This window comes from Apis cerana, linkage group LG11 (assembly GCF_029169275.1).
Source record: "Apis cerana isolate GH-2021 linkage group LG11, AcerK_1.0, whole genome shotgun sequence".
NCBI classification, from domain to species: domain Eukaryota; kingdom Metazoa; phylum Arthropoda; class Insecta; order Hymenoptera; family Apidae; genus Apis; species Apis cerana.
Genome location: NC_083862.1, coordinates 13,187,897 through 13,215,806, shown reverse-complemented (window position 1 = coordinate 13,215,806; position 27,910 = coordinate 13,187,897). Strand labels below are relative to the sequence as shown.

At 26.1% G+C, this 27,910-nt stretch overlaps 5 protein-coding genes and 1 long non-coding RNA gene across 14 annotated transcripts; 3 read left to right on the top strand and 3 right to left on the bottom strand.

The window, feature by feature from the left end:
- Positions 1-43: 43 nt before the first annotated feature.
- LOC107995129 (ubiquitin carboxyl-terminal hydrolase calypso) lies at positions 44-4,925 on the bottom strand. Of its 2 annotated transcripts, none has more exons than XM_017052443.3 (8): positions 4,793-4,925; positions 4,241-4,455; positions 3,403-4,163; positions 3,173-3,303; positions 1,315-1,419; positions 898-1,217; positions 675-823; positions 44-610 (listed from the first exon to the last, which is right to left on the bottom strand). In XM_017052443.3, the coding sequence occupies exons 1-8, from the start codon at positions 4,848-4,850 to the stop codon at positions 532-534; spliced, it is 1,818 nt and encodes a 605-aa protein (XP_016907932.1). In that variant the 5' UTR covers positions 4,851-4,925; the 3' UTR covers positions 44-531. The 2 variants fall into 2 exon arrangements, with proteins under 2 accessions (XP_016907932.1, XP_016907933.1); XM_017052444.3 differs by having other exon boundaries at positions 898-1,214.
- LOC107995131 (uncharacterized) lies at positions 1,415-3,377 on the top strand. 2 transcript variants are annotated; one of them, XM_062082085.1, is made up of 3 exons: positions 1,415-1,861; positions 1,973-2,064; positions 2,173-3,377. In XM_062082085.1, the coding sequence occupies exons 1-3, from the start codon at positions 1,694-1,696 to the stop codon at positions 3,149-3,151; spliced, it is 1,239 nt and encodes a 412-aa protein (XP_061938069.1). In that variant the 5' UTR covers positions 1,415-1,693; the 3' UTR covers positions 3,152-3,377. The 2 variants fall into 2 exon arrangements, with proteins under 2 accessions (XP_061938069.1, XP_016907937.2); XM_017052448.3 differs by having other exon boundaries at positions 1,973-3,377.
- A 188-nt stretch (positions 4,926-5,113) lies between the features above and the next one.
- On the top strand, positions 5,114-7,266 carry LOC107995022 (chitinase domain-containing protein 1). The gene is made up of 7 exons (XM_028665388.2): positions 5,114-5,558; positions 5,621-5,767; positions 5,866-6,046; positions 6,117-6,226; positions 6,305-6,459; positions 6,559-6,888; positions 6,964-7,266. Exons 1-7 carry the CDS (start codon positions 5,442-5,444, stop codon positions 7,103-7,105), a joined length of 1,182 nt encoding a protein of 393 aa, XP_028521189.2. The 5' UTR covers positions 5,114-5,441; the 3' UTR covers positions 7,106-7,266.
- Positions 7,059-12,352, bottom strand: LOC107995130 (estradiol 17-beta-dehydrogenase 11). Of its 4 annotated transcripts, none has more exons than XM_062082086.1 (9): positions 12,311-12,352; positions 9,986-10,287; positions 8,484-9,856; positions 8,289-8,413; positions 8,109-8,219; positions 7,891-8,052; positions 7,725-7,807; positions 7,533-7,649; positions 7,059-7,447 (listed from the first exon to the last, which is right to left on the bottom strand). In XM_062082086.1, the coding sequence occupies exons 3-9, from the start codon at positions 8,719-8,721 to the stop codon at positions 7,309-7,311; spliced, it is 975 nt and encodes a 324-aa protein (XP_061938070.1). In that variant the 5' UTR covers positions 8,722-9,856; positions 9,986-10,287; positions 12,311-12,352; the 3' UTR covers positions 7,059-7,308. The 4 variants fall into 4 exon arrangements, with proteins under 4 accessions (XP_061938070.1, XP_016907935.1, XP_016907934.1 ...); XM_017052446.3 differs by having other exon boundaries at positions 8,484-9,072; XM_017052445.3 differs by having other exon boundaries at positions 8,484-8,729.
- A 2,250-nt stretch (positions 12,353-14,602) lies between these two features.
- Positions 14,603-21,471, bottom strand: LOC133666992 (uncharacterized). The gene is made up of 2 exons (XR_009832004.1): positions 20,864-21,471; positions 14,603-18,140 (listed from the first exon to the last, which is right to left on the bottom strand). It is a non-coding gene; the product is annotated as an uncharacterized LOC133666992 (long non-coding RNA).
- On the top strand, positions 14,912-27,125 carry LOC107995102 (estradiol 17-beta-dehydrogenase 11). 4 transcript variants are annotated; one of them, XM_062082078.1, is made up of 9 exons: positions 14,917-15,225; positions 15,366-15,562; positions 17,733-18,118; positions 22,200-22,324; positions 22,824-22,934; positions 24,650-24,811; positions 24,896-24,978; positions 25,058-25,174; positions 25,311-27,125. In XM_062082078.1, the coding sequence occupies exons 3-9, from the start codon at positions 17,890-17,892 to the stop codon at positions 25,501-25,503; spliced, it is 1,020 nt and encodes a 339-aa protein (XP_061938062.1). In that variant the 5' UTR covers positions 14,917-15,225; positions 15,366-15,562; positions 17,733-17,889; the 3' UTR covers positions 25,504-27,125. The 4 variants fall into 4 exon arrangements, with proteins under 4 accessions (XP_061938060.1, XP_061938062.1, XP_061938059.1 ...); XM_062082076.1 differs by having other exon boundaries at positions 14,912-15,562; XM_062082075.1 differs by lacking the exon at positions 14,917-15,225 and having other exon boundaries at positions 15,491-15,718.
- The last annotated feature ends 785 nt before the right edge of the window (positions 27,126-27,910 follow it).

Here is a 27,910-nt window from a genome sequence, read left to right as displayed (position 1 = left end):
ATTTTAAAGATATAGAATGCATAATACAAAGAACATATTCGTATTCGTATCTAAGAAACCATATATTTCTTAAACATAATAAATGTAATGACAAAAGTTATTGATGCATATATTAAAAGAATATGCATCAGATTTGTGATATTTATAAATATGATGATAATAGATACCATTAATGTAAAAAAAAAAAACAAGATATATAAAAAATATGTCATAATGTTAATTTGTACAATTCGTGCAGGGATTGCATTCATGACGAAAGAAAAATTATATTCAGTGGTGCTGATGAATATATGATTGTCTAATAAACATCTGAGTGAAAAAAATAAAACAAATATTGATAGTTCAGCGCTATCAACGTTGTAAAGTATTGTAAAGAGTGATATAATCCACGCTCCATTTTGCTTTAACAATCATATAATTTTTTTATATGCTTGTTTTATCTTAAAATGTCCTTTTAATAGTTCCAAAAATTCCTGACTGATAATTCGATAGGTGGGATAACATTCCATTTATTTACTTTACGAATGAAGATTATTTTCGTTTTTTACATTTGGTTCTACCTCGACGTCTACGGGACGAGTTTGGACGAGTATCTGCTTTCTTCGAGGATCTGTAAGTAATTTTTATATCGGACAATTTGCCAAGCTAGTTCAAATTGTAATAAAATTTCTTACCTATGAACCCTGTTCACTGAGACGGAAGTGTGTTTCTTTAAAGTCAAGTGTTGTTGAACCAATTCTGCTAATTTGCCTTGTTGAGCAAGCATCGAAAGGAAAGTACAAATAAATTCGTCGTAATTATGCGTTCTACGACAATCATCGATCTGAAATACAAAGAATAAAATAATACACAAATCTTATTCGTAATATTAATAAATTTTTATTGAAATATATTCACCTTATATTTATTCCTCTTGTCATTTTCATCTTTTAAACTAGTCTCACAAATATTAATTTCGTGCTCTAAATTCTTTAATAATGCCAAAAGATCTTTAGGTGCAAATGTATGCGGTTCGAACAATTCTGGATATTTGGAACATAATTTTGGATCGATCTTTTCGACTTTCTTCTCTTCGGTAACAGTATCCCCGTTACTAGTTTTTACTCTGGCATGAGGTATCCTAACTTCTCCTGACAGACAGACCTTCTTATGTAAGTGACCACTGTCAGAAACTAATCTTTTTCCATTTATATTAATATTTCCAAGAGAACGACCTACTTACGGATATAAATTTTTATGTACCGCTTCCATAAAATATGAAGATAAGTACCGCATTAAGGTGAATAACAGTGAAACAATAAACAATGTACGTACTTAAACCCGCTTCGTTCTTTTCATCTCCAGACACTCTAATCACGACAAACTTTTTGAAATCTTTTGTCGATGTTGGACTGCTTTGACCAGAATTCCATCCCCATGCTATAAATAATAAAAAAAATTTATTTATTAGGAAGAAGTATCTTTATTATACATTTCATACGAAAGAAATAATGATATAATACCTTTTTAATTATCATCGTATAATAAGAAACAATACGGAAATATTGGAGAAACCACAGGTCGAATAACTGTATCTCGAAGGTGTCAAAGGAGACGAAATGAGGAGGGAATGTGCGAAAGTCAAATAATATCACCTACCGAACTACAAGAATTTTAGTCTGTTGTATGACAGTACGCGTGACAGTAGAGCAAAATGAAATTGATAGCTTTCTTTTTATATTCTATTCTAATCACAATCGAATCATCAAAATGTCCAGAATCAAGGAAACCTCATTCCACTAGCTGTACCATATTTTATAATTGCGTGAATTTGCCTAGTGGTGGATACGTTTGGATACCTAGTAAATGTACCGGAAATTTGGTGAGATTTCGTTAATACTCGTCAATATAATAAATAGAAAACATTTGAAAATTTTAAAAATTAAAAATAAAATAATTTTTAAAATTAAAAATAACACGTTTCCATCTTTAGATATTTCAGCCGTATCTGCGAATGTGTGTTCTGCCTGGTGATTCCTGGACATGCGACACACTGTCGACAGAATCATCTTTTGTAACAAACAGGTATGATATTCCTGAATTGATCAATCCAAATGAAACTAGTTATATGGGATCAACGGAGGATCCATGGAATTTTTCTGAATTTATTGATTCATCATATACTACTGACAGCATCCCTGATTATTTTGATCAAGATACGGCTACTCCGTATCCTTTAATTGAAGATAAAGAAACAATGGAACACAAATTGAACGCGGATGATGTTTCTGAAATTAATAATATAAAAGAGAGTTATCTACAAACGGAAGATAATAATAAAAAATATTATTCAATGTTGAATCAGTTAATACATCATCTATTAATTTATAAAAAAATTACTATTCCATTGGAACTTTTAGCATCATCGTCATTACCCGTACCCCCTTCGAAATTTGTTACAAATTTACCATTATCAAGTTATCTTGTGCAAAATTATATTCAACAAAATAATAATTTGCAAAATACTATTATAACTGATGTCAAATTACAAGATACAACTGAAAATAGTGCAACTTTAAAAAATGAAATTAATGAATTGATATCAAACACAGAAAATTCTAAAAATTTGTCGATAACTGATGATGAAAATAATATAATTTTAATTATGGATAATATAGGAAACAAACAATATTTAACTATTGAAAGATATAGATCATTAGGTTACCATTTAGATTCACAATTTGTTCAAGTTATTCCATGTATAAAAAATGTTCGGATGCCAAATATGACCAATTGTATTAAATATTACATATGTGAACCTGACATGGCCTCTGTAATAGAATATTCATGTCCATTATTCACAGCATTTAATAAATATTCAAAAACATGTGATGCAACCACTTATAATAAGTGTAGAGAAAATGAAAATAATAAAAAAAATATAAATGTGTTAGGAAATGTAAATGATATATTTCAAACAAATAAAAATATACAGTGTACAGAACATGGAAAAATAAAAGATCCTACATCTGAATATCATTATTACATTTGTTATTCAGCTTCGGATAATTCAGAAGATATCAAATCCATACGAATGTCATGTCCAAATGGCTTAATATTTTGTCAAAATAGGAAAGTTTGTACAACGAAACGTCTCTGTAAAATATCATAAAAAAATATTTTGTTTATTTACCTTGAGTTGGAGAATTAAATGCAGATCCAATCTCGGATGATGTATCGGTACTAGACGAACTATGTGCTGGAGAAGTTTGAATTCTGAGAGGTGTAGCATAATCCAATGCACACATTACTACTTTTTCCATACTGATGAAATATTTAAAAAAGTATATATATTATAATTTCGTTTAAAAAAATAAAGTATTTCTAAATATCATAAATATTATTTAATTTACTTTTACCTACTTTGATTCTGCTTTTCCAGAAGTTACACTTGTGGCTGGCTCTTCAGTATCTATAGTAGAATCATTGTTTCTTTCAACTGTAATAGTTGGTACTGATGAAGATTCATCAACCTCTGATTTATTAGGTGGAACATTTTCATCATCAGTTTTGTTTTTTTTATCATAGGATTTATCTGATTTATCAGAATCATTTGAATTTTTTTCCGTTCCATCTTGATGACTTAATTTAACAAGTTGTTGCAATGCCTCTAATACTATTTGCCTATTAGTTTTCAACATAGTTAATTTATGCGAAATGGCAAGTCGTCGATCAGGAACAACAGCCATTAAATTAAATCTTATATCTTGTAACTGTTCCCCTGTTGCCATTCCTAAACGGTCTGTAATTACTCTTCTAAATTGTTCAGTCCATTCTTCGTGCTCTTTCCATGGACCATGATCCATCGGATATGGTTTTAAACCATCTAATTCAAATAATCTACCATTAATTGGTACATAACTAACAAAATGAAAAGCTTCTCCAGTAAATCTACCAGTTGAAACACCAGTATTTTTATCCTGACGTCTTTTGGCTTGAGGCATTGCATGAGAATTATGAGCACATGCCAATTCAGGAGTATTACCAATTGCCCATCCTTTATTTTCTGGACACATACCAGATGTATGCATTTTCAATCGGGATAAAGTTGTACCCAAATGAATATTTGGACAATTAAGTAATACAGAAAGTAATGCATGAGTTGCACAACTATTGGGCACAACCTATAAAATAATAGATTATTTAAATTCATATTTTATATAAAAACATTATAATATATAAAAGATATACATAAAAATACCTGTTGTGCAAAAAATATATTGTTAACAATTTCTTCATCCTTTACAAAGCTTTCATCTTGTTCTACAACTTTACGCCTGGATCTCCTTTCTTCTATCCAACGAAATAAAAATATAAAACCATATACTGGACCTTCCAATGATTTTTGTAAATCATATATTTCTTCTACTTGTACACCTTTTACTCCAAAATCTTCCAATAATAATGTAAATAAACCTAACAAAATGAAAATCTTACAGTAATATAATAAAGATAAAATAACCTTTTTAAGTGTATCGTGATCTTAATATTATAAAGACAAAGGAATGAAATGATTTTTATTATTTCTTATGATGAAATTAAAAAATATTATTAATAAATATATACAAGTATAATAAAATAAAATCAAATAATTAACATTATTTTATATCATACATTGAATTTGTATTTATAGAAAATAAAAACTATAATGTTGTGTCACAGTAAATTATTTTATACTATATAATAATATATCCAGATAATGTAATGTTAATAGTTATTAAATTAACATACTCTTGTGCGTATTATTTTATACCTGGGTCACTTTCTAATTCTAGCCAACCTTCTGTTAATCGATTTATGTCAACTGGCATTCTGTGTTCAATTTCAAGTTTAACATTTAAAAGAATTTTAAATTCATTTAGAAATTTTATTATACTGTGACAATTAAAGACGCCATATTACATCAAAACATATATCATGTGACGTAGTCACGTGGTAAAAAAAGCTTAAAAAAATATATTAAAGCAATTTTCAATCATTTTTATTTTTTAATTGGTTATATATTAATTGGTTATAATTAACTTATTTAACTAATTTATGTTTAATAAGAGAAATAACTACTTAAAAATTTTGTTCTTTCAATAAAAAAATATGTATGAAAGCAAATAAAATATAATTTATTTAATCAAAAATTTAATATCAATATATAAGTTGGTATTTTTTTCAATAAAATTTTCACATTATATATATTTATTTTAATATATTGATTGATAGGAACAAAAATATAATTTTATTCAAAATACTATTGGATATACATATATGATTATATGTATATAAATTGACTGTAGCGCATTCTATTAACAATTCTAATAAAATCTTTTGAATGAATACTTTATATATATAAACTACGTCACATATGTTATTCATATGCAATAAGTTTGTATTAAAAATAAATAATTAATATGAATATTTTTTCATTAATGATTAGTCTGTTATTATTTTTTCAATTATCAGAATGTACATTATCACCACCCAAAGATAGGAATAATAAAAAAAATAAAGGAAAAATTGAATTTAAGGTAGAGAAAACAATATCGTATAATAATGTCTCTATGATTTAATTTTGATAATTTTATTTCAGAAGGGTCCTGTGGAACAAGATGTTTTTAGCAGAATTTTAGTAATCAAAAATCCTAAAACGCATGATATAATTCGAGAATCAGGATTTTATTTTTTTAATACAACTCGGCGACGATTTACTGGAGAGGTTTTGGGGTACATTACACCGGTAAATTTATTAATTTATAATATTTTAACTTGGTAAATATGATATTTTTTACATATACATATTTTAGAACAAATTTATTGATGATAAATTTTTTTTAGTGGAATAACAATGGATTTGAAGTTTCTAAGATATTTCATGGAAAATTCACAATGATATCACCAGTATGGTTAACATTTCCAGAAGGCAGTGCGTCAACATTTAAATTGTCAACTCATGATGTTCAAAAAAAATGGTTAAAAGAAATGAAAACTATAAATAATGAAACCTATCACGTAAAAAGTATGTTAATTTTTTAATATTACTATTTCTCATACATAAGTATACATAAAGATATAATTACTATTTACAGTTTTACCAAGAGTATTATTCGAGCATTGGTCAGTTAATGACATTATTGCATTATATAGTGATACTCAAAAACAAATTGCATTAATTTCAGCACTCACAGACACTGCAAAGGTATAACTACTTTAACAATATTTATAATACATTAGATATTAATTTAACGTAAAATAATTGTTATATATAATATTTCAGAATTTTCATTTTGATGGATATGTATTAGAATTGTGGAATCAGTTTGTATCAACAGGTGTAGATACACAGATTGTTGTAGCATTAATTCAATTTATTGCTCATCAATTGAAAAACAATAATTTGGATACGATCTTAGCAGTACCACCCTCAAGAGGGTAAGTTTTGTTTTATTATTTTGTAATCAAATTGCAATTATATTATTAAAATTTAAAATGTTCCAAAAATATAAGAAATTATATTTTTTAATATTTCAGCCCAAATATTCAATTATTTAATAGAGATCAATTTAATCAATTATCCCCATATTTGAAAGCATTCTCTTTAATGACTTATGATTATTCAAGTATTCAACGACCTGGTCCTAATAGTCCTCTTGATTGGGTGAGGGAATGTGTAGAATTATTAGTACCTGAAAAAAGTCCTAAAAGGGCTCAAATATTATTAGGTCTTAATTTTTATGGATATAATTATACACCTGAAGGTGGAGGAGCTATCTTAGGTTCAGATTATTTAAAAATTCTTGAATCCTTTAAAGGGAAAATTCAATGGGATGACAATAGCAAAGAACACTTTTTTGAGACAAAGTAAGATATAGAATCATAAAAAAATTTATAGATAAAATTGTCTTAGTTTAGAATGAAATGTGGGATGTATTTTAGGTCAACTGGAGGCAATGGAATTATTTTTTATCCTACATTATATTCTATTTTACATCGATTGGATCTTGCAGCAGAGTTAAATACAGGTATATCTATTTGGGAACTTGGTCAAGGATTACATTATTTTTATGATTTATTATGAACATTTTGCATATATTATAAATATACATAATATTAAAAAAATAAAATTATCTAATATAATTTCCAGGTACATATAAATATTCTTAAAATTAATGAGTGAAATTTTTGTTATGTATTTAAATGTAATAATTTCATAATTAAAAAATAGTATTTTTATATTAATCATTTAGATCATATTCTATCATTGAATATAACTTTTAAACATTAATGTATAGTTCCTTTTATTGTGATATTATTATTATTTTTTAATACTTGCACTTCTCTTCCTTTAAACATCATCATACCTTGAGGTCCTTGTATAATGTTGTACATTAATGCCCAGCATAATTTTGCTGGTAATAAGCTTTTATAAAAAAAAAAAAAATATTATAACTATTTTTTTTATAAAAGTAGTTTACTTAGAGTAAGAAAAACTTCGTGATATTTACCATTTCAATGGTAGAAGAAATCTAACTGATCCAGGCAATACAACAATTACTTGATTCAACAATATTCCAGATACAACTTCTTGTGCCACATATTCAGGTTGTAACATTGACATCAATCTAAATTATAAATCTTTTGCATATCATATCATCACAAAAAAGTTAAAATTTATTATATATTAAATTACATTGTACCTTGGTTCTACTCCATGAAACATGCCTGTATTGATAAAGTAAGGGCAAATTAAAGTGGCGTGAATTCCATCGTAACCATGAGTCTACAAAAGTTGCAAAAAAAATTATCTTACAGTACAAAAAATCAATATAAAAATAGGAAAATACAATTCTAAAATATTCTTACTTTAAGTTCAGTAAAAAGGCTTTCATGATAGCCAATGGCCGCAAATTTAGTTGCCGAATAATCAGTACATTTATAGGTACCTAAAAGTCCTGCAACGCTTGCCATAGTTACAATATGACCGTGATTATTTTTCATCATATCCTTCAGAAATACTTTGTTAATCTGTCAAATATAAATGTCTAAATATTTTTGACTCGACTATATTCATTTCTACTTACCCAATAATGAGAGAGGATGTTCACTTTATAAGTACGATCGATTTCAATATCGGATAATTCCCAAAATATTTTTCCGGATACGTAACCTGCGTTATTTATCAATAACGTTACCTAAATATCAAAATCATATTAAGTCACTTTAATTTATTTGTTAATTATTCATTTAACAATTTTATTTACTGAGCCAACTTCGATTTGCACTGTTTTCGCCATTCTGTAAATTTCTTCCTTATTAGTGATGTCACAATAATAACCCCAACATTTTCCTCCATTACGTCTAATCTCTTGAACTGTACTTTCTAATCCTGAAATTTCATAGAAACATAAATTAGTTTTTTTCTCCTTTTTCTTATATCAACCTATATTAAGACTTGCCAATTTTATTAATGTCCCAAATGACAACGTGTGCTCCAAGTTTTGCTAACTTAATCGCGATCAATCGTCCGATTCCTCCAGCGCCTCCCGTTATCAATGCAATTTCTCCTTTTATAGATTTTATTCGATAACGTTTTGGAATGAACGTCAAAATAATAGCCTCACTTATGTAAATTAGTGCCATTCCCATAAATAGTAGAAAATCGTATATTAGGATGATCCATTCTGCTAGTTGCATTATATATTCTTGAATTAAAGAATGAAAGATAATAATTTAAACATATTAAAATAAATAAATTAAAATTTTATCTTTCCAAATATTTAAACCATGTTATGGAAATTAATAAGAGAGCACAGAGCACAAACATAATGCACACCAAATGATTATACAATAATCGAGTATAAAATTTTTCTTCATTTCCTTTTATTAATTTAAGTCGTCATATTAATATTACTTAACTACATTTTATGCTATACATTCAAACGTTATTGCATATGATTTCTTCTTTTCTTATAAAATGTTGCATGTATTCTCTTTTAACCGTCATGCTTTCAATAAAGAACCGGTTCCTTTGTTATTTCTTCATTTCTGTGAAAAATAGAAATCGGTAGAAGTCTGGTAAATTCCAGCGATGGACAGAAATTACGTGTATTACGGTATTCCAACGCAAGTAATGGTATACTCTAGTCTACAAGCCTCCGATTTACGGTTACTAGTGTTATTGGTGTCCGGTCAATGCACCAAGAGTGCGCGCGCGCAAATCCTTTTATGGGGACCAAGCAAGGATGCACAGTTTATTACAATATATTCTATAATCATCATACACTTCTGTCTGAATATTTATTGAATAGATTATTTAAATGAGGATCATTTTGCACGAGACACGAATATAAAAAGCACATAAAATAGTTTATGTATTTCTGGTCTTTTTTTATTTTTCTTATTTTCTTGTTTCTTCATAAAATTAAAATTCTTTAAACTTTAAATTTTACAAACAATTTTTTTTTCGAATTTCGAATGTATTTTGCGCGCGTGAAAGAAAAGATTCCATATCCGTTATCTTAAATTTAAACAAAGGCGAGACCACTTTTTAACGATGTTTAAAAGTATTTCCATTTGATAAAACCAATGGTTGACTTCTTAGAAAAAAATTGCTTGACAATTGGAAAGTTTTATATATATAAGAGATATTAAAAAAACAGTAATAAAAAAGAAATTTGCACTTTGAAGTTTTAAATTTTTTATTTAAACTTTAACACGTAAGATTTTTATTGTAAAGATTCTTTTAAATCACTGTAAATCAATTCAATACACATAACGCAAAGAAAATGCGATGATAATGTTATTATTCACACTTTTATTCTCAATAAAACTGAAAATAATTTTCACTATTATTTAAAAATAATTTTCCACTATATTATAAGCGAATCATTTGATTTAAAGTAACGTATGAAACGAATTAATTAAGAATTGATATAGTCATTATCAATATAGTCATTACCTTTTTATTTCTCGATAGGATTTTTTGAAGTTACTTCCTGAAGATCTTTTAAAATACAGCAAATAAATTTTCTTTTTTCACTTCTACGTCAATTGATCGATTGGTTATTAATCAAAGCTCGATCTACCAATATGTTCAAGATCTGCAATAGCTCGCCGTGTACCTTTAAACTTCGCTCAGTGGAATAGTCAGAAACCCTCTGGGAAGGTATTGAAGAATGTTGTTATATACTCCCCTCCATCATTATAGTCTCTTCCCTCGTATCGCGTTCATTGCATCCAAAGCATTGAAAGTAGGTAGCTCTAAAAGAAATATTTTTTTTATTTCTTCATGATATATTTTAATGAAAATTATATAAAATTTTTTGAATATGAAGTTTAAAAGATAGATTTAAATATAGAGAAATGAGAGTAAAATAATAATATAAATAGCAACTGAAAATAAATGATAACTTAACAATTTTCGTATATTCCTGGATTTACTATAGTATGATATCTTATAAGAGATATACATATATACTATGTTATATGTAAATTTTAATATCTTAGAAAGAGTGTATATCGTGTTTTATGGTGAAAGTCTAGTTGCCGCTCTCTTTCTGTCTTCTTATCTATTTTATTACTTTGTACAGCAGTAGAACTTTTATAATTCGATCTAATTAATTGTAAATAGGGGATAAAATTTGAAAAAAAAATTTTAGAAATAACAATTTTCCATTTAAGAAATTGATAAGACAACAGATTTATTGTTATATGCTATAAGATTTATGTCTATTTATAAATTAAATATAAAAAAATCATTAGTAATTTTTCTGAATTTCTTGATTGTAATTTTTTTATGAAAAAGATTTAATTAAAATTAGAAGATTTTTTTTTTTACGTAACAATTTTCTTTAATATTATTGTTTTTGTTTTTCATCCTCATATATCAGAAATAATCAGTTATTATTTTTTTAATAATAAATTTTCATTCTTTGGCTATTGTTAAAGCTAAACAAAGATAATGTATTATATGAGATATTACGTGAAATCAAAGATTTGCAATCTTTTAGTTGGATTATTCTTCTTTGGATAGAAAGTTACGAAATCCAAGCGAATTCGAATTACGTGCGTGCAATGTAGATGGAGCATTATAATATCTCAGCTTACACAATCAGAGTGGAAATTTATTTCGTTCTTTGACAAAACACGTATGTACATGCATGGGAAAATGTACACTTGTTATCCCTGGGTATAATTCGTGTAGTGTACGCATGACCGTCAGTCATCTTATAAAAACCTAATTCGCACGAACGATTTTCTTAGTTTAAGCATAGAAAATAAACAAGAATCATCAAATATCCAGTGAAACGAACGATATTTAAATCTAGGTCAGTGATATTTTTTTCACACAAAAGATAAAAAAAAATAGATACGTCATAATTATATTAATAAATATAATTTTCGAAATAAAACATAATAAACAGAATATATAATAAAAATAACATTGCACTTTATTTCTTTCATATTTTTATTTCTAATATACTTTTGGATTTTTGATATTCAAAAATTAAAAATATTTTAAAATTATCTTTTTCGAGCCTGATTATGTTTTTACGTTATTTTTCAAAAATCATTTTACATTGTCTTTAAAATTTTATTGTTTGAAAACATAGCGTTGTCAAGGCCTTCGGTTTTTTCGATTGTAATGAAGAATGAATTATGAATTATGGAAAAAGAAATGCAATACAATGATGAACGTTCATGACGGCCGTTTCATTATCCATGCAACCCATTGATCGTCTTAATGAGTCGTCTGAATTAATGAATAAATAAAAGATAAAATCATGAGCAATTGTATACTTTTAAAGTGTTCTTTGAGTATACAAAACATAATAAATTCTCTTTTATTGTTTATGGCATTCAAGGTTTAATCACGTGCAATGAAAACACGAATATCTTCCGTTAAAATAATCAATTATACCGAAGATATTATTTATATATAAGATTTGTTGTAAAATTTTTTCTAAATAATAAAAAATAATATTTTTTGATATGCGATGATTTTTAATAGTAACAACGAAGTAAAAAATAATATTTCCTTTGAATTTTTTTTTTATAAAATATTCTTTTATTTTCTTACTGTTTTTTTTGTTTTTTCTTCTTTCAAATTTTTTATAATTGCGTCCATTGTATATCATTGTAATATCTAATTATTTTTTTAGAAACTTCAAACTGAATAAATTTTTATTTTTATATTAATTTTATTAATAATAAAAACTACTATATATTTATTTATTCAAATATTTTTTATTATATTTAGTGTTTATTTTTATATTAAACTAACCTGTTATTCATAGTCATCCATTGACGGAGATCAAAACATTTTCACCATCTAGCGGTAAATAGGTAGAACTAATTGTCAAATAACAAAATTTAAAATTAAAAATTTTTGGGATCTATATTAAATTTTTTTAATTCTCAAATGATTATGAAATATATTTTTTTAAAAAATAATTTGAATTTAATTTTGTTTAAATATTTATTTTAGTTTAATAATTCTTGTAATTCTAAATAATTTTCAAAAAATATATTTCGGATATATTTGATGGAATCTAGTAAATTCTATCTAGTAAATTAGTAAAACTAGTCGGTATAGAAATCGAAAGATTTAAATTTCCCGATATTTACGTTAAATTTTTTAACTTTTTATCAATTCAAAACTTCAAGAAATAAGTTGAAATTTAATTTATTAAAATATTCTTTCTCGTTTTTAAAATTTGTAGATCAATCAATCTTATATCATAATCAACTAATGATTTAAGTCATTCGATAATTAGTTATTTAAAGTTTTTATTTTTCAAAATTTTATATATAATTTGAAAAGATTATTATAAATTGTAAATATAGTATTTTATAATTTATTTATAATTATAATATCATTTTTTTTATTTTATTTACTTTGAGTTTTAGCTATTAAATACGACAATACTGAGTCGATAACATTGGGAATGATTCCAAATGATAAACAGAGTCTAGGATTCTTCGAGATTTGATAATTCGATCGATTATCGATTTATTTTTCATCTCATTAGATTAAAGGTATCGAATACAAAATAAATTATTAACATTAACTTATTTTTAAAAATAATATATATTTTTTTTGTGATTCTTCAATCAAAATCTTATTTAAAATTTATGTAAAGATTTTAATACACAAAATAAACGAATAGTTAATTTGTGAGGTTAATTAATAAATATATATTCAATAATACATAAATAATATATGTATACGTAAAAATATACATATGTAATATTAAAAGTAGAAGCAAAAAAGTTCTGAAGTGTCAATATTTCTAGATTTTCGTATTTACATATTTAGTAATCGCCTAGTAGAGCAAAAAAAAAAAACTCTTTAATAACAACTATTATCAAGATCCATTCTGCTCAGGTTTATTTAATGGGAATTTCAGTGAAAGTACATACTGACATTAATTTCGTAATTTTTATTCTTTTAGACACCTCACATTCTAACTGACGGTTTCACTTGAATTAACTTCGAACTTCGAAAGATTTTTTTAGCTATCTACTGTAAGAATATTGACTTAATGGTGAGTTTTTTTTATCATTCTTTATTTTCTATAATTTTTCCTTTTCTTAAATAAATCACATTATAGCACGTCCAAGGTGTAAATATTTCTTTATTATGATAATAATTATTAATTATTCATTAATCATATTTCAAAAGTTAAGAAATTTGTCTTAATCACAAAGATAAATAAATAAAAAATTTGATTAAAGTCTGATAAACGGAAATTATATGACTATTAATTATTAAGTGGATAAATATATATTATAGTAATTATCAATATTATTATCGCATTAAAAATTGATTATTAATATCCTTTCTTTTCATTATAAAAATACTTATTATCATTGTTTTGACAATTGATTAGAATATAATACGAATCAGTTTTTAGAATCTTCCGAATTATTTGAAACTTTCACTCATAATGCTGCTCTGAAAAGTTAATTTGTGAAACAACCTGTAATTTTGCTAAACCACCAAGAGAAAGATTTCTCGTGTTTCAAGTTCAACGGTTAAATGATTGAATATAAACTTTCCATTTCATCAAAATTTTAATTCATAATAATTTATTTTAAAATCATTTATCTGAGATTTTTAATCTTGCGATCAATTTCTTTTAGATTGTGACAAATTATAAATAAATGAGATAATTTATCAAAAAAAAAGAAAAACAATACTATTAAGAATAATTTGTATAGTATAGTAATTTGTATAATTAGTATAGTAAAATATATTTGAATAATTTTTATACAATATACAAAAATAACAAATTATATCAAACAAATTATATTATATTATTTATCGTAATCTATATTCATTTTTTGCAATAAGTATAATTTTTTTTTCCTTTTATATTACAAATTATTTTGCAATATTATAATTATAATTATAATTTACATATTTTCATATCAACTTTGAGATTTGAAGTCCATGAATACCAATTTGAAATTAAAATTTTGTTCTAAACTTAACACGACATTAATATCGATAAGAATAAGATAAATTATTCAATTTATATACAATAACAAAATATAATCTTTCAAAAAATTATTATTAAATTAATTTATTTTATTTAATTTATTATTAATATCTTAAATAGGCAGTTATAATTTTTTAACATTTAAACTAAAATTAGTAAAATACACATTAATCTTTTTTTAATTAATTTCTCTAGATTTCATTTCTTTGACTGAAAAATCTATTTCTGGATTCAATTTGATTGTCATCAATATTACATATATATTAACAAATATCGTTTAAGTAAATCAAGAATAATTCACGAAAATTTCATTTGCCTATCAATATTCCGTTCGAGAGGCTACTCTCTCCTTCGTTCGACTCTCGCTGTTGCGACGCCCTAGTCGAAGGAAATGCACCGATGGATCAACAGGCGTTTTGTGTAGATGTGCCGGTGTTCCAGTTTGTAAATTGCACGAACGACATTAATAAAGCGCAATAAATAAATATTAGTATCATTATTAATATCTTTATTTCTTATTTAATGTTTAAATCTTTATAAATTATATTATGTGATTTATAAATATTATTTCTTTTCGTAAGATGTATTGGTTATCGTCATAACAATAAAATGATTTGAAAGAATGATTTGAAAGATAAAAAAGATAATTCAACGGAATTAATTATATAATAGAAATATTAAAATAAAACTACAAGTATTTATATAATACATAAGTATATAACTTATTTTCATTATATATTGAATCACATCGAGTCTATCAAAATTAATTTGAGACCTTTTTGAAAAACTATTTTCATTATATTTTTATATTATATTATTACTTTTTGATTTCAGTTTTAATTTCTATAATCAAAAAGAAGAAAGATGATACGCATTAAATAGATGATACACGTGCAATTATCACGTTTATATTAATGTTCGTTGCTCGTATATCTCGTATGATGCGCATAGTTTGTTGCCGGAGATCGTCGAGAGAGTAAAGGCGTACCAGAGCCGCCGTTTTATTCAGTTCACCAACGACCGTAGTGCCGGTAAGACGAGTATCTTTCGTTCCGTAGACAAGTTTCGCATAGGTATTTTCGTGCACCTCATTGGTTCTTTCCTCGTTTTATTTTTATTCTTCGCTTTCTTTCGAAAAGTGCGAGTGGTTTGCAACGAAAACGTACAGAAGGGATTTACATTGTGTAGTAAGATCCCTTTTTATCTTATATTTAAATTCATCATATACAATATATACATATATATATATATATATATATATATATTTCTTAAAATATATTTGGAAAAATATTTATTCAAGTCTAGAATTATATCTTTTCGTTCTTATCTATATTTCATTGAAGAATCGAAGGATTTTATGATACGATCCCTATATAAAAGCAGAGCAACGAGGAAGACTTATAACTACCGCAAATTGAATTCGTAACGATGCTCAATAGTTCGCCGCGAGCGAACAGTTTTGAAAGTGGCCTTCTAATTTCTCGAGTCGAGTTTCGATCAATTCTTTAAGGAAATATTATTAATCTCTACTAATATGATTTCGATCAATGAGAACTGTCTTATTTAATTATGTGATATCAAGTTATATGTTTATCTAGCTCTGATCTAATTTAATATTTCTCTTTGATTATATTATTGAAAGAAAAAAAATAAATTTTGCTTCATATATTTATGGAAACATTGCTCAGCTTAAATATTAGAATCGAATGAATTCGATATTAGAATCAAGTAAATTAAATTGACACAAAAAGCTTCGCGCTATGTGTCACGCGACATTTTGCCATGATTGCTATATATAACTGGCTGTTGCTCGTTGGTGCTCGATTATATTCTTTGGAACACGAAACGTGACACGGAAATTCACCGTTAATTGAAATCATTCGTTTGACAATAATAATTATACAAAACAGAATATTATGCTAATGAAAAGAAATTGTTTTTCCGTGAAACATTGTCTTATCTATTATCTCGAGACACGAGGGAAAAATTTTATTACGATATTGTTTTTTTTATTATGTATGATTTATTTTTTGTCCTTTCATCATATTTTTTAACAAGAAAGATTGAATATATACATATATACGTTCGTTTCAATGCATATTTCAATAATATTCATCGAACGAAATCTCTAAAGTAGGGTTAAACTAGTATTTTTAATAAAAAAAAAAAAAAAAATCAATCTTTCTTCTGTAACATTCTGTAATTATAATTCAATCTTCGTTTTCATTCTATTCATAAAAATCGTTTTATTCACAATCGTTTAAGTAATCGAAAAATTACGAGCTTCGTGTGACTGGAATATATGTGGATAAAAATCGAAAGTGAATTCGCGTTTCATTAGAAAGTGAATCGATATTGGATATTTGCCCTAACGTAAATTACTGGAAGATCGTAAATTTCGTGGTACAAGATATATAATATAACAAGAATATAAAAAGAATTTTTATTTTGAAATTTTATTCGAGGAGTGAAGGACTGTTATTTTCGTTTATTTTCGAGCAACGAGATTCGGATAACATCTTACAAGGGGAGCAAGATCTTCGAGTCAAATGATTTCATTCAGACCTTGAACATTGATAAATTTTATCTTTTTCATTTTCTTTATAAACGCTTCAAATTAATTACGACTTTAAAATTTCAATTATAACTTTAATAACAAAATTACAATTATAAATATTTCAAAAAGTATTGAATTCATGATCTTAGATTAACTTATTTTTATTTCTATAATTGAAGATAAAAGAATTGTTATAAGTAGAATGATAAAACCTATCAATTTTTAAAATTTTAAACAGTGAATATTTTGAATTCTTTTTGTTAAATTTTTTAATTCTTACGTGATTATCCTCATATCCGGAGAATCCTCTTTCTTGAGAGAATAAGAGGAAAGTAATACGAAATTTTGGAGAAAGTGTATAATAGTTTCTATATATATATATATATATATATATATATATATATATATATATATACTGATGTTATCGTTTTATACTGGTTACTATTAAATTTAAATTAGTTATATACAAATTACTGATAAATTTAAAATTTATCTTTAATTTCTAAATTAATTAATATTATAATTACATAGATACATACAAAATTAATACAATATATATATATATATAAAATCATAAAAAATTAATTAATATCCTTTTACACGATCGCATTTAAAGTGACATTGATTATAATTATGTTTTTCAGACAAACCTCATCCGTCCATAAGCCTTAATTGATACATAGGTCGAGCTATGCCATCCTGATCGACCTCAATTTTACAGAAGAGTCGCAGTGTAGCGATAAAACGTTCAAATAAAGTTGGAACAAATATAAAAATTTGATCAAGAAAAACGCAACAAATATGTCGTTCTTTGTAATTGTCAAGACTGTGATAGTTTTCCTTTTTTGGACAGTGATCTTTAGCATTGAAAGTATCATTAAATTATTCATCCCGTTGAAATATAAAATGAAGAGCATCGCTGGAGAAATCACTCTAGTGACTGGAGGTGGTGGTGGTTTAGGAAGGTTAACCGCCCTTAGGTTAGCCAATCTCGGTGCCATAGTTGTCATCTGGGATGTTAATAAGGCTGGTAAGCGTTTCTTCTTAAACATCTCAAACAATATTTGAATAACTCTGATTAAAGGTTGAGATTTTCAAATCCCCAGAATTCTTATAGTTATATTACAGAGCATCATATTATTATATTCGAAATAAGAACGGAACTGATTAAAAATGATTTTATACACAAAATAGAAGTTCAAGTTCAAGTTGAACAAGATAAATTTTATAAATAGATAATCGACATCTTTATTGATGAACTTGATCGTATAGTATCAAAGATATAAAATAACATAAAACAGAAAACTCTCTAAATATGCTAATTTGTAAAACACTGTTTTCAATTAGCTAATGTATGCGATTGTAATTTAACGTATTACTTTTTCTTGTTGATTATATAATGCTAATATTTTGTAACTTCGATAACATATTTTCCAGAAGATTTAAATACAATTATAAGTTACTTGTGATCTTTGATATAGTGTCAAGGACAGGTTCGCGTTTTATAAAATATTTTTCAAATTATGAAAATTCAAAATTCAATAAATTCGATAAATTTAATTAAAATATTTCTCGAATATTTAATATAACAAAAATTGATCTTAAACAATATATGTGATTCAATTTCTAAGCTTATTTAAAATAATATGTGAAATCCTATTGTTTTCAAGTTTCTATTCCTATTTATTATGGTTCAACATAATTCATAATTGTTCCAGAATATATCGCTCAATGTAATTGCTAAGAAAATTTCAAAATGTTTGTTTAACATTATCAGATTATTCATGAAATTGTTGATTAAGAAAGACATTAGAATAAGAAAAATGTCTCAATGATATTGATAAATGATTATAATCGCCCGAATTCTATGTTCTATGTTTCTTGATGAACATTCGAATTTCAAGGTCATTTAAATCGTGCTCTGACTCTGAATCGAGCACGTTGTTTAATTCAGAAAAAGATCACATCGTACTCTTTCATCTCGAATTTAGAATATAAAAATCTAATAAGAATCTAAATCCAATATTATTCTTTGTATTTCATCTGATTGTGAAAAATTTATTCATCGTATAATTATGTTAATTGTCTTATTTCTATTTTGTTTACTTTTTATATTTTTTATCAAAAATTATTTGTAATAATCCTTTTCATATTTGTTCCGTGTTCACTACAGAATCATATTATTTGCAAATTAGTTAATTATAAAATAATTTTCTATTAATCTTGATTGTATTAATTATAAAGATTAGCAATCTGAGAATTATTATAGTTAATTATTATAAACTGATTGAAAATTATTGTAATATTTATATAACAATTTGAAACGTATAGAAAATTGAATCGAAATGAATTTAACGAGATTAAAATTGATGATATTTATTCTCATTTATTTCTTCATTTCTCAAATATTGTCATTTGTTTAGTTTATATATCACGATACGATAATACAATCCAGTTTCATTCGAAAAACTTTCTATTTTTAAATTAAATGGAATATTGATGCATTAAAAAATCTTCGTAGAATATTTTTTTGTATTCAATCATTCGTAAACATAAATCAAGATAACAGTTCTAATTCGTATGGAAATTTCAATTTGACGAGTAGATTTGAGTTTTTCGAGCAAGTTTTTTTATGCCATATTATTTTATGTTATATCGTAATTACTTTTATTACTTACATAAATATTTATTATCTATTATCATTTTTACATCAATTTAATGATTTATTTTACAAAAAAATGTTTCTACATAGTAATGTATAACAATAATTATAAATATTTTCATTTGAAAATTAAATTAAAAAATAAAGCATATCTTACGACAGATTCAATATATACATATATGTAATAATAGGATCAATCTTATTCCAAATTTTAAATAATCTTTCAATTGTTAATGATCTTTAATGATCTCAGTGAAGCAACGAAACCGAAAAAAAATAAATTGATCTTTATCGTTTATCGACTTTCTATTTTTCGAGTTAATTCGTAAATGAAATTTTATTAGACTTTTGCAGACTCATAAAAGCAAGAGCATGGAATAAAACGTAAATTGACTGAAAAGTAATAAATATTATAAATTATAAAATAATTATAGATACTTGTATCACATTTTTCGGAAATTCGAAAACGACTTCAATATTGCGAATTAATAGATAGAAGAATTAATAAATAGAAGAATTGCGTTCTATTTCATCTCTTTGAATGTTTAAATGTGATAAATTACATCATAACATGATGAAATGAGTGAGAAAAAAAAAAGAGTCATAAAGATAATAGAAGATTCATTATTTTATCAAAGAAAAGACCCTCTCTGAGGTTCACGGGCAGAGGAAGCTCGTATAATGAATTTTAAGCATCGTCAATCAAAAACTTATTTTCGTGGACAGCATATCAAATGATTATATACTTGATCTAAAAGTAATCATATGCGTAATTATTTGCAAGCGGACACGTGTTTTCAGGGACACGTGTCGCTGAAAACAAAACATTACGAGAAAGAACAGAACTAGTAACTTGTTGAATTTTGTATATAACATGTGCATTAATGATAGTAGAAAAATGAAAAGGATCGAAAAGCGATCAATAACAATCAAAATCCAAAATTAGATTCTCTAAATCTAAGTAATTAATCATCTCATATTATCGGTATAAATAGAATATCATTAGCAATTTCCTCATATTTTGAAACTTTTAAATTTTGTGCGTATATTTTGTAACATTTTTATATAATTATACCGATGAGAAATAAAGAATAAAAGAAGCATGAATCTTACTATAGTTTTACTGTAGACCTTGCTCACCAGAGAGAACATGAAGAAAAAGCAACACTCAAGGGCGTCCATGTAAACAGTGTCGAGCGATTTATAAACTGGTTTTTAATAGGAGGGAAAATAGAATTTTATATGACCACGTAACATTCTAACATTCATATAAACTTTGATAGTATTATATATAAAATTTTCGTTAAATGTTATTTTATTATACTCGTTCAACTGTTCACGGGAGAGTTCGATAAAAATATATTCAAGTCAACAATAATTTTAACAATGAGTTTTAATTAGGTTATGTCAATACGTTAATTATAGTAATTAGCGTTCCATTAAATGTGACATCATCGATCGAATTATTAATCGGTGAATTTCATCGAAAAATATGAAACAATTATATAGAATACACCATTAGCAGAAACAGGATATTTCTAGTGTTGCAATTACATTTCATATTCTATGTAAGCACGCGTAACACTTGGTCAAGAAGCGAAACAACCGTCTTTCCATGCGGTATAACTTTCTACGCGCGAAAATCTCCTTTTTCGATTAAACAAACAATTATTATAATCAGATTTTAAAATTATTGAAACGCATATAGAAATAATATTATATGAACATCTCCCTTCGATCGTTTACAAATTCATTAAAGTTAATTCCACAAAATAATAAATTTAATTACGATATAATAGTAATATAGCAATATAAATATACATGTCACAAATTATCATGAATAATTTAATGTTGAGTCATTAAATTCTAAGAATTATAAAAAAAAAGACTTACATAAAATATTAACTCGTAGCAAATATATTTTCAATCGATCTTATATTACTCGTTTCTTAATATTGGCAAAAAATATATATACGATATTAGCAGTCAGATTTCTTTTATTTCCATAAACTTGGCGTGCACGATTACGTTCGCATGCAAGATTTCGATTTATTTGTATGAAATGTTGCGTTGCGTAACAAGTTCTTAAAAAGAAATCGTGGGTGAAAAGGGTTAACATATGATAAGTGAAACTTTTCGAATTAAAATTTTTATATCGATACGAAGATTTAAATTTTACAATCCTGTCATATTTTGAAACATTAAGATCGCGGAATTTCGAAACTACGTGTTCTCATTACGTTTTCATTGAATAATTTTTTATATAAGAATGTCTTTTTTTTTTTTAATTAAAATTCCAATTAATCACTCGCGAAGAAGAAAAATATTTAGAAAGAACAATGATCCTTCAAATTATTTTTATTTTTCTAATCGTTACATCCTACATAAAATCCTTGAAATTTATCGCTGCCCATACACGAGTTTATTCACGAGTTTCTTTTCGTTTCAGGCATGGAAGAGACTGTCAAGTTGGTGCAGACCGCGGGTGGTACTTGTTACGGTTATGTTTGCGATTTGTGCGACAAGGAAGATATTTACAAGAAAGCGGAACTAGTTAGGAAAGAAGTTGGAAAGGTGAAGTTATTGATGAAATAATCGAAGAACGTGAAGAAGCGATTGAAAGTATTCGAGGATGTTTTTCTAGAATTCTTCGATCAATCTTCTATGCCAAATATTCGTGTATTTCGTCACAGTGCCATTATATTAATTTCGTAGCTCAATAATCAATTAGCAAAGGCGCATACGAAAATCAGCAGCCTTCAAGATCTCTTGTCGATTACTCAAGATCTTGCAAATATTATGTTAACGTAAATGTAAATAGAATTGGATGAAGGAGTCGCGTTAACCTAAAACAAAGTGTTTTTTGAATTCGATTGCTTTGACAGTGTACAAAGCTTGAACAGACGACGACACATTATGAAATTTTGTATCGAAGCATGAAATTCTAAAATCGTTGTATACATTCCCTATAATTTTCGTTTCCTTTATCTAAACGTGCCAAATTGTGATACTTTTAATCTACCTTACCAACAGCAAGCGAGTGAATTATATTCTATGTGTTTGAATCTTGCAGGTGACTATTTTAATAAATAACGCCGGTGTTGCCCAGGGATTGAAATTCTTAGATTCACCGGACAAACTTCTTATACGAACAATGGACGTGAACGTGATGAGTCATTTCTGGGTATGTTTTTATTCTAAATCCATTACTTTTAATCGTTATCATTTTTCAGCGATTTATTTCGATAAAGAAATAAAGACGAGAATCAGCAATGTGGAATGAATAATATACAAGAAAAGTTGAGTGTTTTCATAGGAGACGATTCATTTATTCGCGTGGCACAGACTTACTAAACGTAATCGGAACATTAGAGAATAATCTTGACAAATTTAAATTTATCAATTCAAATTGAAAAACAATTATTCCTCTCGCAATGTGAGGTCCAAGTGAGAGGCATTCCTTACGCGACGGTGTTCTCTCCATTTAAGATTATTGCTGTAGGTCATGTGGGAAAACCGGTCGAATAGATGCAGCCACTCGTCCGTGCAGTTACAGTACACTCGTGTTTCGTAGTTGCGACATGCATGGGGCATGCTTGCCAAACGTATCGATAATATTGAATTTCTTCTGTAGGAAAACTTATTGGTGCAATATATTGTCGAAAAAGCAAATTATTATATTATATGTCACGATGTTCATGATATAATCTTCGTAAAGATAATCGTCGTCGAAAATAAAATCATTATCTTCGATAATAATGGCGATTGCTCGTCGTTTAGAATCTGTCTCTTTTCACAAATATGATATTATTTGCCGGCAGTAAAAGTATTGACGATTTCGTGAATCACGAGAGATTAGCCAAAGTAACGGGATACCGAGTGAAAGTTCAGGGAGACATCATCCATACCGAGACATCATCACGTGCACGAGTGTTGGATCGGTAGAAGAGCTAACTTAGCATTGATTCGGATCACGAAAGATAAATATTATAGCACAATATGATCGAAGAATGTCCGATTTTCATTACGTTTCGTCATCATAAAGTTAAGTTTAATCTTTGTGATTTGATAAGAATATAAAAAAAACAAAATAGAAAAGATAAAATAGGAATAAGATCTGTTGTGTAGATATTTTATTCAAGATTTGAATGTAATTATTTCAATTGCCAGTTTTTAATTAATAATCATATTTAGAATTATCATGTTTCGAAATTTCATCGTGTCACACGTAATAGAAATTCTTCCTAAGATAAAATTTTTCTTTGGAAAATTTTATATGAATACCGTATGTAATACGTAATTTTCAAAGATACATGAATTATCATTTTCTACGTCAACACAATTCTTCGTAGATTTTTTAAACTTTGCCTCCACATTTGAGTCATTGTTATGCACGGATTACAATATTTTACTTTCGAAAGTGAAAACACGAGAAACGGGAGAATGGATTGAAGATTATGAGAAATATAGGTTAGCCAAATGTACATCTTTTGTTTCGTTTGCGATTGTTTAGATAAATCTTGTTAAATCGCTTTATCCGTCTATTCCATCGATCATAATTCGATTAATTATTCGAATTTTCGTATCTTTTTATTTTATTTATAATATCAGAAAGAATACTTGTGTGCTACAATTATATTTACTTATGTTAAACACATGTAGACTAGGTAAACATAGCACTTCTTTAAAAGTAGCTGACTATGTTTTTCCTTTGTCAATATTCTCGTTGATTCTTTTAAGAGACTAAAAATATATTGAAATATATTTTATTATTACGTGACGTATAAATTGCTGAAAATGATATTTTTCTTTTTTTTTTTTTTTTTTATATAACATTTCGAGATTTAATCATTGAAAGATATTTTATACTTATTTAATTTAATTTTTTTCTTTCTCGAGACGACGAAAGCGTTCTTACCTTCGATGCTGGAAGATAACAAAGGTCATATTGTAAGTATCGCAAGTTTGGCTGGATTTGTAGGAGTACCATGCTTAGTGGATTATTGCACCTCGAAATATGCGGCGATCGGATTCGAAGAAGCACTTCACATGGAATTAATTGTAAATTTCTTTATTTTTATTTAAATAATATTTGTTTACTGAATAAATATTTTTCGTAAAAAAGAAAAATTATTCTCTGTGTAGGCTAATGGATATGATATCAATATGACCGCTGTTTGTCCGTTTTTCATTCGAAGTACTGGCATGTTTGGCGAAGTTTCCCCTAAGTATAACTTGATTCTTATTATATCTACTATAAATAGAAATGTAAAATTGATGATCTATATCTGTCCTTGCATTCCTTAGATTTTTACCGAGGCTTACGCCGAATAAAGTGGCGGATCGAATAGTAACTGCTGTGAGATGCAATGAAAAACTCGTTATAATTCCTGGTTACATACGTTTACTTCTTGTTGCAAAATGGTAAACAAAACTGTGGCAAAAGTATTCTATATGACTATAAGAAAAGATGAAAATTTCTTATAAAATATTTTTCATACTTTGAAAAACTGCAATTATGATGTAATCTAATTTACATTTTTTTTTTCTTTTATTCTAGTTTCTTGCCGTGGGCTAGCACAACTATGTTCTTACAAAATTTACTAGTAGATAAAATATCAGATAATACATCAAACAATGTTACTCTTAAGAAAGAAGAAATTATTCCGGGAATGGTAGCCAAAGATCCAGACACTTCAGTTATTCATCAACAATTAACCAGACGTATCTCTAGTTCGGAAAGGAAACCTTAAAAGATGGTCGACAATTTCGCAACATATCCAACAATTTTTGATACCTTTTTTCGAATCTGAATGAATAACGTGTACCTATGTGTGGGAGTTATGGAACATTTAATGTATAATAACTGTTATAATATATTGCGAAACTCGTTTAATACGAGTTTTTAATATATGTCAATAGAGCTTGTTCCTGAAACGAGTTATTGTGCAAGATAAATCTCACAGAATTAAAAATGAAAATTTTTAAAATCAATATTAAAATTTGTTAAGAAGTAATAACATGAATAGGAATAAAGTTTTTTAAAATATTACTTAATATCTTTAAATATTATTTTTTATAATTATATAAGTAATGTATTGTGTCTTTTGAAAATTAAAAAAAAATGATTGGGATTAAATTTTTTGGATTAAATTTGTTCTGTTGCTAAGAGGATATTGTATCTTGCACAATATTAATGAAAATTTGTACATTTTAATATATTTTAATATGTACATTTCAAATGTTGATTTTTATTTTAATATTTTGTACAATAATATTTTATGGCACCATGATGAAGTTCATGTAGTTACAAATTTTAATATACAAGTTTTATATAAATGTTAAATATGTATGATGGGTATATACGATTGTAATAGTGTAGTGTAGTAAGAATAGTTAATGTTATCTATTATTTTTAAGTGATAATTTGATTGCAAAGGAACACAAAGGTATATTTATCAAACTTTTATTTTGCTAAATCTTACAAATTATTACAAAATAATTTTCATTTTAAATAGAGAGAAATAAAGTTTATATAATTTGTAGATATTGATCTATTTGACATGTTATTGCAAGATAAAATTTATTGAATCGATAAGTTCATCACGCATTATCATTTTAAAAATATAGTGCCATATATCTGATTGTTTGTGAAAAGAATATTGTAATAAAATTATATTTTATATTCTTTAATATTATTTGTAAATGTTATAAATTTCAAAATAATTTTAAAAATCTCAAAATATTCGTGTTAATAATTTTCCAATATTGTCAAAGAAGTAATTGAATACAACGAGACGTAAAAAACAAAATAAAACAATTTTATATAGCGATTTTTACTAAGATTTTATCTCTTCACAAACTTATCGTATGAAATATGTATATTATACTATTCATTTATATGTAATATTATTATGTAATTCTTTATCAAAGATTATTCCTGTAATTAAAAAAATTTTTTCTATATCTACATAAATATAAATTTTATCTATATAAATATACATTAAATTTAGAGTTAATTGATGATAAGACAATGATTTTATGAGAGGAATTTTACATTTTTTTTTTATTCTTTACATTTAGTATATTAATGAAATATAACGATAATTAGAATCAAACATTTTAGACGTATTACAAACATCATATTGCAATCATGTTCGTCAGAGCGAACGACTATATTTTTTAAATTCTATTTCCATTATCTATTTAAGTATAAGTTAAGAAAATATTTCCTAAAGATGTATATAATTTGATTATAGATTTTATTGTTTTTTTATTGATTAAAATTTACTAATTTTATTTTCCATGCTTGCTATGAATGCATTGAATGTACATAAAAAGTAAATGGAATAAAGAATTGAATGGAAAAAAAAAATATTTTTGAAATTGCTTTGACTCTCAAACAAAAGTATTGTTTCTTTTGATTTCAATGTAATGCATAATGACTAATAAATAAAAATTGAGAAAAAAAAGAAAAAGAAACGAAGTCACGTAAGCTATTAATGTGATTAAATTTCCAATCATAATATTCTTTTCAAATTGAACAAGAAATAAAATGTGTATTTTCATATATGTAGCTATTCTTCTCGAACTATATTAAAATGAATTTCTAACACATTTTCTCCTAAAGGAATATCCTACATTTTCCTATAAAATAAAATATTTTTCAAACTGTGACAAGGATATCTTTCGAGAAATAAAAATTGCCGAATGCGATGATATAGAAAAAGCAAAACGATTTATTCTAGATTTTGATAAATAGGATTGAGAGAGGAGAATGCGTTCGTGAAAAATACTTCCTATAAAGGAAATTTTATGAATGCGATGAGATGATCAGGATTCGTTAAATATTCAAATTTTATATTATGTCATTTTTTTTCATCTTCTTTTTATAGGTAGATAGAATCGAATGCTCGAATAAGGGTACTTGTCAATATAATATTTGCCGATATAATATTTGCCAATGTATAGACGGTTGGAAAGGAAACGTTTGTCTATCCATCGATTGTATCGCACTAAGAAATCAAGAAATTTGCAGTGCTTATTTGTTATGGCCTGGATATTATGATTATAAATAATATATATCGGTTTGTATTTGTAAAAAGGTTTGTAAAAAGATTCGTTTCGGTATTTGAAAAGTTTCATAAAATTTTTTCATAG